At 42.4% G+C, this 14,708-nt stretch overlaps 1 protein-coding gene across 1 annotated transcript in view; it reads right to left on the reverse strand.

The window, feature by feature from the left end:
* KYAT3 (kynurenine aminotransferase 3) overlaps positions 1-14,708 on the reverse strand; it is a 36,106-nt gene that overhangs the window by 11,553 nt on the left and 9,845 nt on the right. The window contains exons 4-9 of the mRNA XM_060232171.1: positions 13,051-13,200; positions 11,146-11,232; positions 9,189-9,317; positions 8,967-9,087; positions 3,823-3,899; positions 2,677-2,766 (exon numbers count right to left, since the gene is read on the reverse strand). Coding sequence (XP_060088154.1) covers positions 2,677-2,766; positions 3,823-3,899; positions 8,967-9,087; positions 9,189-9,317; positions 11,146-11,232; positions 13,051-13,200 — 654 coding nt within the window. The remainder of the gene's footprint in view (positions 1-2,676; positions 2,767-3,822; positions 3,900-8,966; positions 9,088-9,188; positions 9,318-11,145; positions 11,233-13,050; positions 13,201-14,708) is intronic.

Below are 14,708 nucleotides of genomic sequence, written 5' to 3' on the forward strand. Positions count from 1 at the left end.
CCCCGGGGCTCCAAGCTCCCACCCCCCGTCCTCCTCCGCCCGGGAGAGCGTCGGAAAGGCCCGCGGGGGTCGCTGGAGGCCCTCCAGCGACCCCCGCGGGCCTTTCCGACGCTTCCCCGGCCTCTACCACCCCCCCCCCCCGTGCTGGCGGAGGCCCGGGAGGGCATCGGAAAGGCCTCTCCGCCGCCGCCGCCGGACTCGCCGCCGCTGCCGCTGGACTCGCCGCCGCCGCAGGTAAGGGGGCCGAAAGCGGGGGGGGGGCTGGCGGTTGGGGGTGGCCTTCCTTTCTTCCCTCCCTCCTTCCTTCCTTCCTTCCTTCCTTCCTTCCTTCCTTCCTTCCTTCCTTCCTTCCTTCTGTTCTTATGTGACGCAGAGTGTTGGACTGGATGGGCCACTGGCCTGATCCAACAGGGCTTCTCTTATGTTATGTTCTTAAGTGTGACACAGAGTGTTGGACTGGATGGGCCACTGGCCTGATCCAACAGGGCTTCTCTTATGTTATGTTCTTAAGTGTGACACAGAGTGTTGGACTGGATGGGCCACTGGCCTGATCCAACAGGGCTTCTCTTATGTTCTTATGTGACGCAGAGTGTTGGACTGGATGGGCCACTGGCCTGATCCAACAGGGCTTCTCTTATGTTATGTTCTTAAGTGTGACACAGAGTGTTGGACTGGATGGGCCACTGGCCTGATCCAACAGGGCTTCTCTTATGTTCTTATGTGACGCAGAGTGTTGGACTGGATGGGCCACTGGCCTGATCCAACAGGGCTTCTCTTATGTTCTTATGTGACACAGAGTGTTGGACTGGATGGGCCACTGGCCTGATCCAACAGGGCTTCTCTTATGTTCTTAAGTGTGACACAGAGTGTTGGACTGGATGGGCCACTGGCCTGATCCAACAGGCTTCTCTTATGTTCTTATGTGACGCAGAGTGTTGGACTGGATGGGCCACTGGCCTGATCCAACAGGGCTTCTCTTATGTTATGTTCTTAAGTGTGACACAGAGTGTTGGACTGGATGGGCCACTGGCCTGATCCAACAGGGCTTCTCTTATGTTCTTATGTGACGCAGAGTGTTGGACTGGATGGGCCACTGGCCTGATCCAACAGGGCTTCTCTTATGTTCTTAAGTGTGACACAGAGTGTTGGACTGGATGGGCCACTGGCCTGATCCAACAGGGCTTCTCTTATGTTCTTATGTGACGCAGAGTGTTGGACTGGAGGGGCCACTGGCCTGATCCAACAGGGCTTCTCTTATGTGACAATACTGACTTTGGTGGACCCAAGCACTGATTCAGTGTAAGGGAGCTTTGTGTTTGTGTCTTCTAGTGCAATTTTGTTCTCAGATCCTGTATTTACTTCATCAGTATATGGGATAAGGCACTTTCTCAACTGTGCTGCATAAATCAGCCTATTTATTTTGTCCTGTTGGCTCTGTTGGCTCTATCTGCGCCACCTTCATCACTTTCGGGGTGTGGATCCCCCAGTGGAGTGGTCTCCCGATTCCCTCCGCCGGCTGTTTCTGATAGCCCTGCGCCCCCTCTTTCATTTGATATGTGTCCCGTGCGGGTGCCACCCTCCCGCCGGGAGATGCCGCAAAATGAGCCCCCTTGAGGCTTATGGCGGCAGGGCTCGGGGGAAGCGAGCTAGACTGCTGTTCTTTTGAGGGGTTATAGAGTGTTTCGAGCCCGTCCCTGTGGCATCGGTCCCATCATTGTGGGGCCCAGGGGGCCAGCGCAGCGGCACGCTGAAGCAGCCTGTCGGTCACTTCCAGGTTCCTGTCCTGCATCTCGACCTGTGTTATTAGTGACAGGCTGCTTCGGCGTGCCGCTGCGCCGGCCCCCTGGGTCCCACAACGATGGGACCGATGCCACAGGGACGGGCTCGAAACACTCTATAACCCCTCAAAAGAACAGCAGTCTAGCTCGCTTCCCCCGAGCCCTGCCGCCATAAGCCTCAAGGGGGCTCATTTTGCGGCATCTCCCGGCGGGAGGGTGGCACCCGCACGGGACACATATCAAATGAAAGAGGGGGCGCAGGGCTATCAGAAACAGTCAGCGGAGGGAGTCGGGAGACCACCCCACTGGGGGATCCACACCCCGAAAGTGATGAAGGTGGCGCAGATAGAGCCAACAAAGCCAACAGGACAAAATAAATAGGCTGCATTATGCAGCACAGTTGAGAAAGTGCCTTATCCCATATACTGATGAAGTATATACAGGATTTGAGAAGAAAATTGTTTCCGGCGGTGATATTTGGGGGATTTTTGGGGACGTCACAGGAAGTGCTGTGAAGTCACTTCCTGTTTCCGGCAGTGGCATTTGGGGAAAATGATGTCATTTGGGGGAAATGATGTCACAGGAAGTGATGTCACTTCCCGTTTCCGGCAGGTGACGCGGGGAAAATGATGTCACAGGAAGTGATGCCACTTCCTGTTTCCGGTGGTGGCATGACGTCACCGGAAGTGACGTCACCGGAAGTGACGTCACTTCCTGTTTCCGGCGGCGCGAGCGCGCTTCGCGCGCGCGCACCCCTGCCTCCCCCCCCCCCCCCCCCCGTTGTCCCCGGCTGGCCTTCAGACATTATGGTCACCCTAGTTAAGACGCATTTAGGGTTGAGGGGTTACTATATCAGAATTAGGATAGACTGTTTGCTTTGGCATGCATCTATACCCACCTGTAGTGGAGTTGGACATGTATAGAGTGAATTTTGGTGAACGACTTGCAAATGTTTTATCAGATGCTGGGGACCAATGGACCAGCCAAGCTTAAACAAAAAATGTGAACAGTAATAAATATCTAGCACATTACCAGATTTTTACAAAGTATTAGAAGCTGGAAAGCATTGAGGCAATCACATTTTAACCTATCTTTAACTACTTCACATTTTAACTTATCTGTAACTACTTCAAATTAGCCTTCCAAATAAGCCCACAAAACTGTTTGCTTTACCTGCATAAAAGCTGCTGTCCCTGGTTGGCTATTAATAGTCTAACAGCACAATTCTGAAAATACTTTCCCAGGAATAAGTTTCACTGAATATAACAGGACTTACTTCCAAGTAGACCAGCTTAGGATAGCTTCCTAAAAGAATATTCTTGCCATTTTCAAAAACATCCTTGCCTAGTCCTAGAGACAGCCTAGTGAATTGCTGTTTACAAGTCTGTCCTACATTCTTGCCAGGAAAAATACAAGTTGTTTTTCTGGGAAATATTCTGAAATTAAAAGTATGAGCATTTAGTTGTGTGTATATCTGTATTGATGGCTGCCACAAAATGAAACTTTCTAAAATAAAACAACAAAAATAAATCATATTTATGTAAAGGGCCCCCATGACCTGGTCCAAGGCATGGCTACACATACACAGGACAATTTAGGGTTTTGATTGCAGCCCCTTATGCTGTGTCTTCCTACACTAGAGGGTCTCTTAACCTTTACCAGTGTTTTGGAGGGAGGGCTATTGTCAAGACATGAGCCCACAAACATCCTAATTTACATACATTTTATTTGGATGGTGACTTTACTCACATGCATCCCTCTTCATGATACCACAGTCTTCTAAATCTGACATTAAAACTGAGATAGCAAATTTGATATGTCTCTATGAAATGTAAAGGGAGATTCAAAGGACATTGGCGCACTCACAATAGTGGCACTTCAAGTTCCATCATTTTCTTAATAAAATATTTTGAAGAGGGTATATATTCAGTTTGTACATGACATAAATTGCCCTAAACAAACTGGAGATATAAAACAAGACCCCAGTTGAGCTTTAGAATACTTTTTCCTTTATTCAACTCATCTAGTATATTGTTCACTTTACCTTCCAACCAGTTACAGTGTATGTTTTCCCAACACTTCCTATAGTTACTGTTCTTTCCCACATTCCAGGCAAAGTAGCTGTTTGAAAAACACACAGAAAGTTATCTGATTACTAGTACACATAATGGAAAACTTTACCTCACCAGTACAAGTACAAAACTGCCTGATACTCTGATGAATATGAAGTTGAATCACACTGTTCAAATGAGACTAGAACTTACTGACATTACATTATCCTCTTACCCACAGCCATATTCAGACATTATATAACGTATGGGAGAAAGGGTACACACAGACATCCCAGTCTACAGGAGGAGTAAATGTGTGTTTTTCTTCTGTGGGGCAAGTTTTACCATTCCCTGCCTTTCCTCCTCTGTCAACAATTCACCAGGCTTCAAATTCAGGGCTGATCCAGGCAGGCTTTCAATTTATTTATAAATCAGGCACCTGGCAAAGGGATTCAGAGGCTGGCCTTGCAGTGGCTTTCCTCTTTCCTTGATGGTCGGGGACAAAGGGTGGCGATTGGGGGAGAACTGTCCCAGAGGCACCCACTTAATTGTGGGGTGCCTCAGGGGGCGGTTCTCTCCCTGATGTTAACATCTACAGGCGCCCCCTTGCCCAGATTGCCCAGAGGTATGGGCTGGGTTGCCACCAGTATGCTGATGACACCCAGCTCTATCTACTGATGGGGTATTTTATTGTTGTATTACTGTAACGTTGTATTTTATGCTATGTAAGCCGCCCTGAGCCTGCTTCAGCGAGGAGGGTGGGATATAAAAATTATTATTATTATTATTATTATTATTATTATTATTATATATTTGATGCCTTTTTAAAAAGCCAATCTGCTTTTGTTTTTCATTTTGCATACTGTTCCAAGTAGAGGAAAGGTAAATGGCTTCATAATTGTCACAAGAGTCAGCCAATCAGCACAAAGCCAGCTTTTGCTGGGGGAGGGGGGAGAGAACCACCAGCTGTTCCTTAGCTTAGGAAAGAAAAGTTGATCTGTCTTAGCAAAAAAGAATGTGTGCAGATATAAAGCTACTCAAGCTATGTACATCTGCATTCACCTCAAGTCTACAAGAGAGATGTCCACCTCTTCTTTGATTAATCAGGTAATTTTGAATTACAAGTTAACACCTCTTAGCACTGAGTTTAATCATCAGAGCTGGCAGCACGTTCTCTGCAACAGTCACAAGAAAATTACAGCAGTACTTCCTTGCAGTGCAATTAGGCTCTGTTTTGTCAGGGATGACACACCTCAATAACTGGGAAAGACAATAAAGCTAGGAAAAGCTGAAGGAAGTAGGAAAAGAGGAAGACCAATAGTTAGACTGATTGAATCAATAAAGCCTTCAGTTTTCAAGACCTGAGCAGGGCAGTTAATGATATGATGTTCTGAAGGTCACTAATTCATAGGGCTTCCATAAGTTGGAAGCAATTACACATAACACACACCACACACTTTATCAAACATTCTCTCTCTCACACATAATATGCAGTAACAGGGCTTTTTTTCCCTAGAAGAACATGGTGGAACAGTATTCCAGAACCTCTTCATGAAAACAATTTTTTTTAAAAAAAGTTCAAAAGTCCATGAGGAGCACCTGTGTGTTTCTCCTTTATTTCCATCTTTTTTTCCAGAAAAAAAGCCCTTAACAGTTATTAATGTAACATGGTGACATTATACTTTTTTGACAACCTTCACTCACAACACTAGTAGTTTCTAGCTATAAGAATACAGCATGGCATAACAAAATGTAAGCTAAACTGTTGCTCCATGTTATGGAGAACAGAAAAAACTTGCCATTTCCACTAACATCCCTGTGTGGCCCATAATGTGTATTTATGTGGTTCAGTGTTGCAAGCCACTTATCTCCACAGAAGTATGTATTAAATCTAAAGCAAAAAATACTAAATAGTCTTTTCGCAGAGCAAATACTTCTAAAATGCCAAAAACCTATCCGTTCCATTTTTAAAGGTCCAGAAAGGGAAATTAATTGCAAATTTGGTAGCAAGTATTTTGCCATTGAAGGGAATGGGTCAATGGGCATAAGGCAGTCTACTGATTTCACATTAGAAGCACAACACAGTTGAAACAAAGATTAGCATTGCCATCTGATAAGACATTACATTAATTTTATTAGGCTTATATCCTGCCCTATCCCACAACTGGGCTCAGCGTGGTTCAACATACAAGAAACATTAAAACATATAATCTAAAAAACAAATTTAAAACAGTCAGAAACAAGATGGCAACTAAAACAAAAAAGTTCAAGGCAGTCCACAGTGCCTCCAGCAAGATGTTAGTCAGATGATAATTAATAACCCCCCCCCCCCTTTTTACTATCTTGCCCTGTCCACAATCTTGGAGCAAAATAACATATGAAGTCACTGAGAGCAGGGGAGGCCAAGATGGTTGACTGTCTACCAGCTTAAAGGCCTAAAGGAATAGCTCAGTTTTACAGGCCCTGTAGAACTGTAACAAGTCCCTCAGGGCCCTTATCTCAGGTGGGAGCACGTTGCATCAGGCCAGGACTAGAGCAGAAAAGGCCCTGGTCAAGGCTAAGTGAATGTCTTTCAGGTCAGGGACTACCAGAGATGTTGATCTGTAGAGCACAAAGCTTACTGGGGCACATATGAGGAGAGATGATCCCATAGGTATGCTGATCCCTGGTTGCATAGAGCTTTTAAAGTCAGTACCATAACCTTGAACGAGATCTGGTACTCAACTGGCAGCTACTGCATGAAGCTTTACTGGGATAAAGTGTATTTTTGTAAATGAACAGGCACCAAGAATTATTAGTAAGGCATCATACATGCATATTAGCCAAACTGGCACCATCTGTATTTGAGATGGTAAGAGAATCCTCACTTGCAATAGGCAAGCTCTAAATCTGTCAATGGAACGCAAATCATTATTCATGTGAAGCTCCCACTTTTTCATGACCAGACAAAAAGACGTGATAAAGTATTCTATGCTAGAGGAAACTGCCTTGGCAACAGCAGAAAGGCTATACCCATTTCATGATCACTGGCAATCTCATTAGATAGGTATTAGAGAACTATCACAAGATGCTGTAAGTTGATGCAATATTCATTTTACATTTTTCACAATAGTTAATGGGAAATGTAGAGCTTAATATGACAACATCTCTGTCCTGGGGAGGGGCAGGATCTTTGTTCTGTTCCTCACATACAGATCTAAAGATCTGGAGGTTTCTTTAAGAACAGCAGCTCTGCTTAGTTTATGACATCACTATCGTTTGCATGTAGGTATATTGTTTGGAGGTGACAAGTACATAAGCAAACAAGCACTGCTGGCTGACAGTCTTGGTTTCAGGAGCAATCCTATGCGAGTCTGCTCAGAAGTACATTCTATGTTACTCAATGGAATTTACACCCAGGTGTGTCTTTAGGATTTACAGCCTCTGACTTGGGAGGATTAACATATTTGAGGCAAATTTGCCATGGTATGATAAAATGCTTTATATCCATCAGGAATATATATCTTCCAAATGGAAAAAAAAAACAAGAATACAACTGAAACAGCAAAAATTTCTGTTTTCTCCAAGGTCTGTCAGAGGACAGTGATATATTAGGGCATCCAAAGTGTTTATATATACATGTGAACACTTACCATATAGCTGATTAAAATGCATGCAACAGCTTGGCCTGTGACACATTATAATCAGAATAAAATGACATGTCAAGATATCGAAAAAGAATCAGCATTTAGAAAGCAGCCAATTAAGGTGCTTTGATTTTAATAAAGTCATATACTCCCAAATGCAACCTATGCTATGTAATTCACAGCAAACTATTCTGAAGTTGTTAATTTTATAGCACAACATGTTTTTTATTGATATAGTACATTAGAGCAGACAAGTGTTTGTAGGCTAAAACACAACACTTGTCAAAATGTGGGTGGTGCCAGGCTGGAGAAATGCAGCCTGTTGGGTATTTATAAAGCCATCAGTGCTGTGTTCACTACTGATTGTCATCTTCCTTAAAGGCTTGGGAGTGAGAGCTAATTACATACTTCCACAAAACAGAAGGGGCTGCAAGAAGTTTACTGGATTGGTTTAACATTCAAAATCATTTCCATCCAATGAATTTCAGTAAGCAACATAAATTAAGCACATAAAAAAGAAAAAGTTGCTGTTTCAAACATATTTTGAAATTTCTCTCTCGCAACAATGCAACCAAGATATATTCATTTTAACTGCAACATGAGACTATCATGATTCTAACAAGAGCCTGGAGCAGCACAAAATAAGCACTGGGGTTTCTGGAGGTCCCGCCACCAGTTTCAGAGTTGTGCCTATAACAGAACTCCATGACCTCAGAAGCTTCACACATAAACATTCATTTTAGTGTCCTGTGCTTCCTGTTGCCAACACCTCTCCAAATGGCACTTCCTTTGATGCTCTGCAAGTTAGTCCACACCTAGGGAGAAGTCTGGTCAGAAGCATGCAGTTGCAGAGATTCACTGGCTTGATTCTGTGAATAGAATGAATTTTCATCTGCAGAATGGGACCTCTCCCCCCTATCTCCTTCCAGCATTGCTCTTGGGAGAGTCAGTGGCCTGCAGCTGGGAAGGGGTGGAACAAAAGGGGAGGGGGAAACGCTTGTTCTATCTGTAGAAATTCTTCACAGGATCCAATTCATGCCTGGAAAAGCTACAATGTTCCCTTAAGGTGAAGCAGTTAAAAACAGTTAGCTGTCAATAAATCTTGCACTCATTTAATAATGCTGGGGACTCAATTCTTCACAATGATATTTCATTAAATTTTGTGCCGACATTCTTGATACCACAACAGTGCTATTTCCTGAGCCTGTAGCACTATGCTTTTTGCATGTGAACACTTCAATTTCAGTCTGCCTTCCTTCATATTATTTCATCTCATGTGCTCAAATTATGGCAGACCTAATATTACCACTGCCACTTCTTACTTCATGAGCAAAATACACAATGCTCTATGTTTGAAACAAATAGTTTAATAATAAATTGATAAACTAATACATTTCTTTTTTTTTAATCACTTTAAGGAAAGAAAATGTTTCATTTGTAGAATAATTTCTGAATTATCTGTTTAAATTTTCCCATGAACCAGCATCTGTACAACTTAATGTTATTGGTACCTATTTTAATGTGTTTCTTTCCACTGTATACCAGCCACTCGTACACTTCATCACTGATGCACAAAATATCATGCTTAATACAGAGATCAGCAATTTTCTGGAGCTCTTCTTTTGTATAGACCTTTTTTAAAAAAAGAAAAGGGAAGCAATGTATTAAGCAATGTATTCAGGGGCAATATTGATATTATATTTAACAACTAGACTGAAAAATAGGATTCTCACCTTTCCTATAGGATTGTGAGGGGTATTCAGTACAATAGCTTTTGTCTTGGAATTAAATTTACTTTCAAGTTCAGCAGGATCCAACACCCAGTCAGCACTAGAGAAAATGTCTCCTCCAGCTGCAGGTTTCTAGGACATAAAAAATATGTTTCACTGAGCTGTATACACTTTTCTTGTGTGCGTGCAAAGTGTATCAAGTTGCAGCTGACTTATGATGATCCCAGCAAAGAGCTTTCAAGGCAAGGGAGAAGTAGAGGTGTTTTGCCATTGACTTCCTCTGCAGAGTCTTCCTTGCAGCTCTCCCTTTCAAGTACCGACCCTGCTTAGCCTCTGAAATCTGATGATATCAGGCTACACCATGCTGCCTTCCATCCCCACACACTTTCCTTAAGACACTCTATAATATTACTGGCAGGCTTGAAAAAAAGCAACTGTCTTATACAGGATACAGGAACTGGGCCAATCTACACATGGTTAAAAGCAAAAAAGCAGCCCTTGGGTATGTGGGGAAGAGGAATATGGATCTAGGCCAGGGTCCTGAAAGAGTATGTGTGCTGGAGGTAAATTCTTTCCCCAGGGAAGAAGAATTTAACTTTCTTACACCTGATGCCACATATACTCATCTTTTTTTCCCTACCAGGCTTCAAGTAAACAGGATGGGAGAGGCATATTTTATTGGGAAAACAGTAAGTGGCAAGGTAATATAACTCCCTCTCCTTTTTTCAGTTGTTGCATCCCCAAACCACACTGGGCCACCCCCCACCCCCACTGCTGGTTTTCTAAATTTCATGTTGTGGAATCAGATCATGTATCCTCAAAATTACATGCAATTTGACCCAAAGCTCTACACAGAAACCTCATCAGACTCCAGCCGCCAAAATAACAATTCATGTCATTTGTTGGAACTTCTGGTGAGAAAACACCTGAGTTGATGTCTTTTGTATCTACACTGGATCAGGGAAAAAACATCCCAAACAAATTGTGCAGAATTAAAAGTCATCCACAGCAACAACCACATCAGAATTTATTGCACCCTATGCTTTAATGCCATTTTTGCTTCCCTTCCAGATTTCCTTCATTTCCAGGAACAGAGGTAAGACATTTCCTTGCATCATTAAGCCTGTGTGCATTTAAATCATTCCCTTACCCCTCTTTATATAGGAGGGGAGGGTGTCATTATTAACACACTGCCAGTCATCAAGACTGGGTACTAAGCTTGGGGACTGGACTGAAGGATGAAGATGTAATCCCAGTATTTAGTACAAGTTTCTACCAGAAAACAAACTTACAATTTGTTTTAAAAAAACTATTTTCTTTAATCTTTTCATCCCGCCTTAAAAAAAAAGGATGGTATCGTTATAAGCTGATTGTAAACACTGAAAGCTAGTATTATATAACTAGAGCAAGCTAGACATGACAGCATCCACAGGTCTGACCTATGGAATACTGCTCTCTTTTAAAGCAATTTCAAAGTGCCATAAGAGTCTGATCTTGATTGGGTGCACAGTGCAGTGAGCTGAGGCACTCGTTTCTCCCCTACACATGCCCTTTCAGGTGCTAAAATCACTGCGGAGGGGACGGGGCGGAGGCTGTCTCAGCACCTGAAAAGGCATGGTGGGATAAAAGAGCACCTCTGCCTGCCATACTTCAGGCACAATCAAGATTGGGCTCTCATGGCATTTTTAAATTGCATTACAATGGTGGCAGTCACAAGTCCAAACACCAGACATTATCAAATCTAGTTTTGCCCTAACAGAGCAGCTTCACAATCACCACTCCCAATGAATAAAACAGAAGTCCAAGGGCAACTATCAAAGATTAATAAAATTTATTTTAATATAGCCTTTATACAACACAGGTATATGTGCATCTTAGTGCATGTGTGTATAGTCCTGATGAATATAAGATACTCTCTGTAAAAAAGAAAATCCAAATTTCAAAAATCCAAAATACTCACATATCTCAAAGCTATACAGACAGGTTTTGCGCCTGCCATCTTCACCATGTCCACATAACAATCATAGTACGGCTCTATTATTATTACCTAAAATAAACAGATCAGTCAACTAAATAACCAAGAGCTTCTACTATTCAACAATACAGCTACTTCAACTTAGTAATTACAAGTGGATGTGGGAGAAAGCAAAAAAAAAAAAGGGTCAGCAAGTTACAAAAAAGATGAAGAAACTACAGCTATGTGTGAAGGTAACAGGACACAAGTTTGGATTTGTAATAAGGAGAATAATATGTAAGTGCGTAGAGGAGGAGACAAAAGAATCGAAAAGAGAAGTACAACAGCACTGGCGACTTAACTCACAGTTAATTTAACTCAATGTAAGGTTTATTTTTAACTGGGGGCACTTAGGGTGAACAGTATTTCTGTTTTATTGTGATCTTTCCCAAAAACTTTGACACAAGCCAGGCTTACTAAAGATGAGAGAAAAGCCAGGGAAACCCTAGGAGGTGCGCAAATGCACCACAACCCTCTAAAAATACAGGTAAAAACACACTTCACAAAGTATTGAACCTGGGGCAGATAACCTAAGTAGAAATGGCCAGAGACAGAAATTTCTATACATAACAAACTCATCCCAAAGAAAAGGCTTAGAGGCTGAGAAAACATATGTCTCTTCAGGATCAATATAAACTTTCCAAACATCTGGATGACCAGACACCTAGGATTTATCCAGTTTCAGGGGGTCATCCAAGGAACAGAATTTACAGTTAAGTATGGTGGGGTTGATTCTTTTCTAAACTAGGTAAGACCAGGCCTCATTTTGGGCAGGAGCTCACAGGAGCAGAGCTCCGGAACCTCTAAATTTTATTGTGCTCTTTTTCTTAACCTCCCCCCCACTCCCCAAAAAACCCACTTGCTTCTGGGTTCCATTGTTCAAACCCCCTATGGGAATTTTGCTGAACTCTAAAATTTGACAAACTTTCTAATATTTTTCCCCACAAAAAATGGGGAAATAACCAAAACATATAAAGCAGACAGAAATCTTCATCATGCCACTGTGGCTACATAGGAGAAAGTAATTTTAAAAGTATAATGGGAACAATGTTCCCTCTTACCTGCAGAGTCTTGTGAGCAACAATTTTATTTTGTGAGCTACTGGCTTTAAAGTTGTAAGCGACTGGCATTACAGTTGTGAACTACTGCATAAATTATTGTGGTCTGGGGTCATCCTTCCTGAGTTAAGACAAAAATGTGCGAGCTGGAGGCCAAAAATCTGTGAGGTAGCGCACGCTAACTCGGCTTAGAGGGAACACTGGGTGGGAGTAAGGTTTTATTATGACAATTATAATTCAAGAAGCATTTTAAGACAGATGCTGAGCTGATATAATTTAATACACTTTCTGGTGATGTCGGGTGTGTAGCAAATGCAAATGAGTTGTGTTAATGAGCTCCAGCACCTCTTTTTTCTACAAAATGACCCCTGGGTAGGACTCTTCCTCAGGTGCATTGAGTAGCTCTTCACCAGGCAGCCTTTTTATACAATACAGATTTTTTAAAAAACAAACAAACAGTAAGGCCAAGGGGCAGGAAGAGTAAATGCAATCATGTAAAATTCTGCTCCAGAAAGGCAGAAACTATTCAACAGTTCTGCAAAGGTGTTAGCTAGGTACCAGTCCTAGTCAAAAGTTAATTTCTTCTGCTGCAAAGAACAAAGCCCAACTCCTTACCCTTCAGAAAACCATCCTCCCAGGAAATATATTTTAAAGTGTGTTTGCTTGAACATTTTAAACAAAGTGTGTTTATTTGAACATTTAAGCAGGCAGTCTTGGGTGGATTTCAAGGAGGTTTTTTTTAAGGAAATGAAGACCATTTTTTAAAAAAATGAGATACTTCACAAAAACTTACTTCATCTTCTACTTCAATGAGTCCCTGCACTGCACTGAACAAAGATCCATATGCTCCTATTGTCACCAGGATTTCAGTGTATGGGTCAATCTTTCTTCCACAAACTTTTCCATAAACTTGGGACAAGGCCTCCACCAACAGCGGATGTCCCTATGTGCATTTTCAGAGACAGAAAAAAGAAAAACAAATTTAAGTTTGCACAAGAAACAACCCAGACAATTGATCAACCACATGCACAGTGGTTACCATATCTGAATTATAAATCCATAAAGGAGGCTATAGCCAGACATCTGACATCCTTTGAGAGAAAACCAGGTATACTGCACACATGGAATTCTTCCTATGCAGATAACATCCCATGGAATATGAACAGTTGTGCAAAATCATAGAATTGGAAGGGACCTCCAGGGTCCTCCAGTCCAACCCCTTGCACAATACAGGAAACCCACAAATACCTGCCCCATATTCACAAGATCTTCATCGCTGACAGATGGCTGTCTAGCCTTTATTTAAAAACCTCCAAGGAAGGAGAGCCCACCCCCTCCCGAGGAACCTGTTCCACTGTTCTATCTAGTATCTATCATTCTCATGCAACTTCCAATATGGAAGGTGTTGTATCATGAGCAGTTGTGGATTTGTTGATATTTTCTTTTTTTGTGTGGTATAGTTATTTTAACATGACCCCTTAAGTAAAAGGCTTTGCTTTAGCTTCACTTTTCACTTGTGTTGTTGGTTGCTGGCTGTGTCTACTTACAGTCCAGGTAGGGTTGTCAATCCCCAGGCGAGGCAGGAAAAAAGGTTACAAGAACCTCCACAAAAACCAGCCTCTAATAGTATACAAAATTATTTATTACAAATGTTGTTTACAAAACATACTTCTAATACTAAACAGTGAATTACAGAAATAAATACAAAAGGAACATTCAAACCTTCACTCAAAGTCATTCAAAAACAAGTCAATGTCCAAATCTTTTATAAGATGGGTGCAGGTATGGTCAATTACTGTTTGAAAGCGATTACAAGCATCAGCATTTGAATTGTGAAATATTTTTTTGAAGTTCATCAAAGCAAATGCAAAACGTGGGATAAAGTACAACCGTGCCGTGTATCACTTCTTGTGCCTTGCTGTACAGAAGAAATCATCTGGAGCACTGGTCTCCATGGAGAACTTTATCACTGGAATTTCTACCTGCATTTTTGCAGAGGTTCTTGTAACTTTTTTCCCTGCTCCATTATTGGTTGCACAATCCCCAGGCGGGGACAGGGGATCCCCCAGTTTGGAGGCCTCCCCCCACTTCAGGGTCATCAGAAAGGGGGGTGAATGTCTGTTGGGCATTCCATTATACCCTTTGGAGATCAATTCCCATAGGATATGATGGAGAATTGATCCAATATCTGGGGCTCAGTGGAGGGCTGTTTTTTTGAGGTAGAGGCGCCAAATTTTCAGCATTGCATCTGATGCCTCTCCTCAAAATAAGGTAATCTGCAGAATATTTGAGCTATTTGCCATGTATGAATGATTTAAACAATTTTGAAGCTTGTAGTAGTCTCGTGTGAAACAGGGCAATATGTGCATCCCTGTTACGGTCTTGTGCTTTGCTGCTATTCGTCTCTACACCGGCTACTGCTGAAAGAAGTTTTGGAGCATTGGACTCTGT

Source organism: Heteronotia binoei, chromosome 2 (assembly GCF_032191835.1).
Source record: "Heteronotia binoei isolate CCM8104 ecotype False Entrance Well chromosome 2, APGP_CSIRO_Hbin_v1, whole genome shotgun sequence".
NCBI classification, from domain to species: Eukaryota; Metazoa; Chordata; class Lepidosauria; order Squamata; family Gekkonidae; genus Heteronotia; species Heteronotia binoei.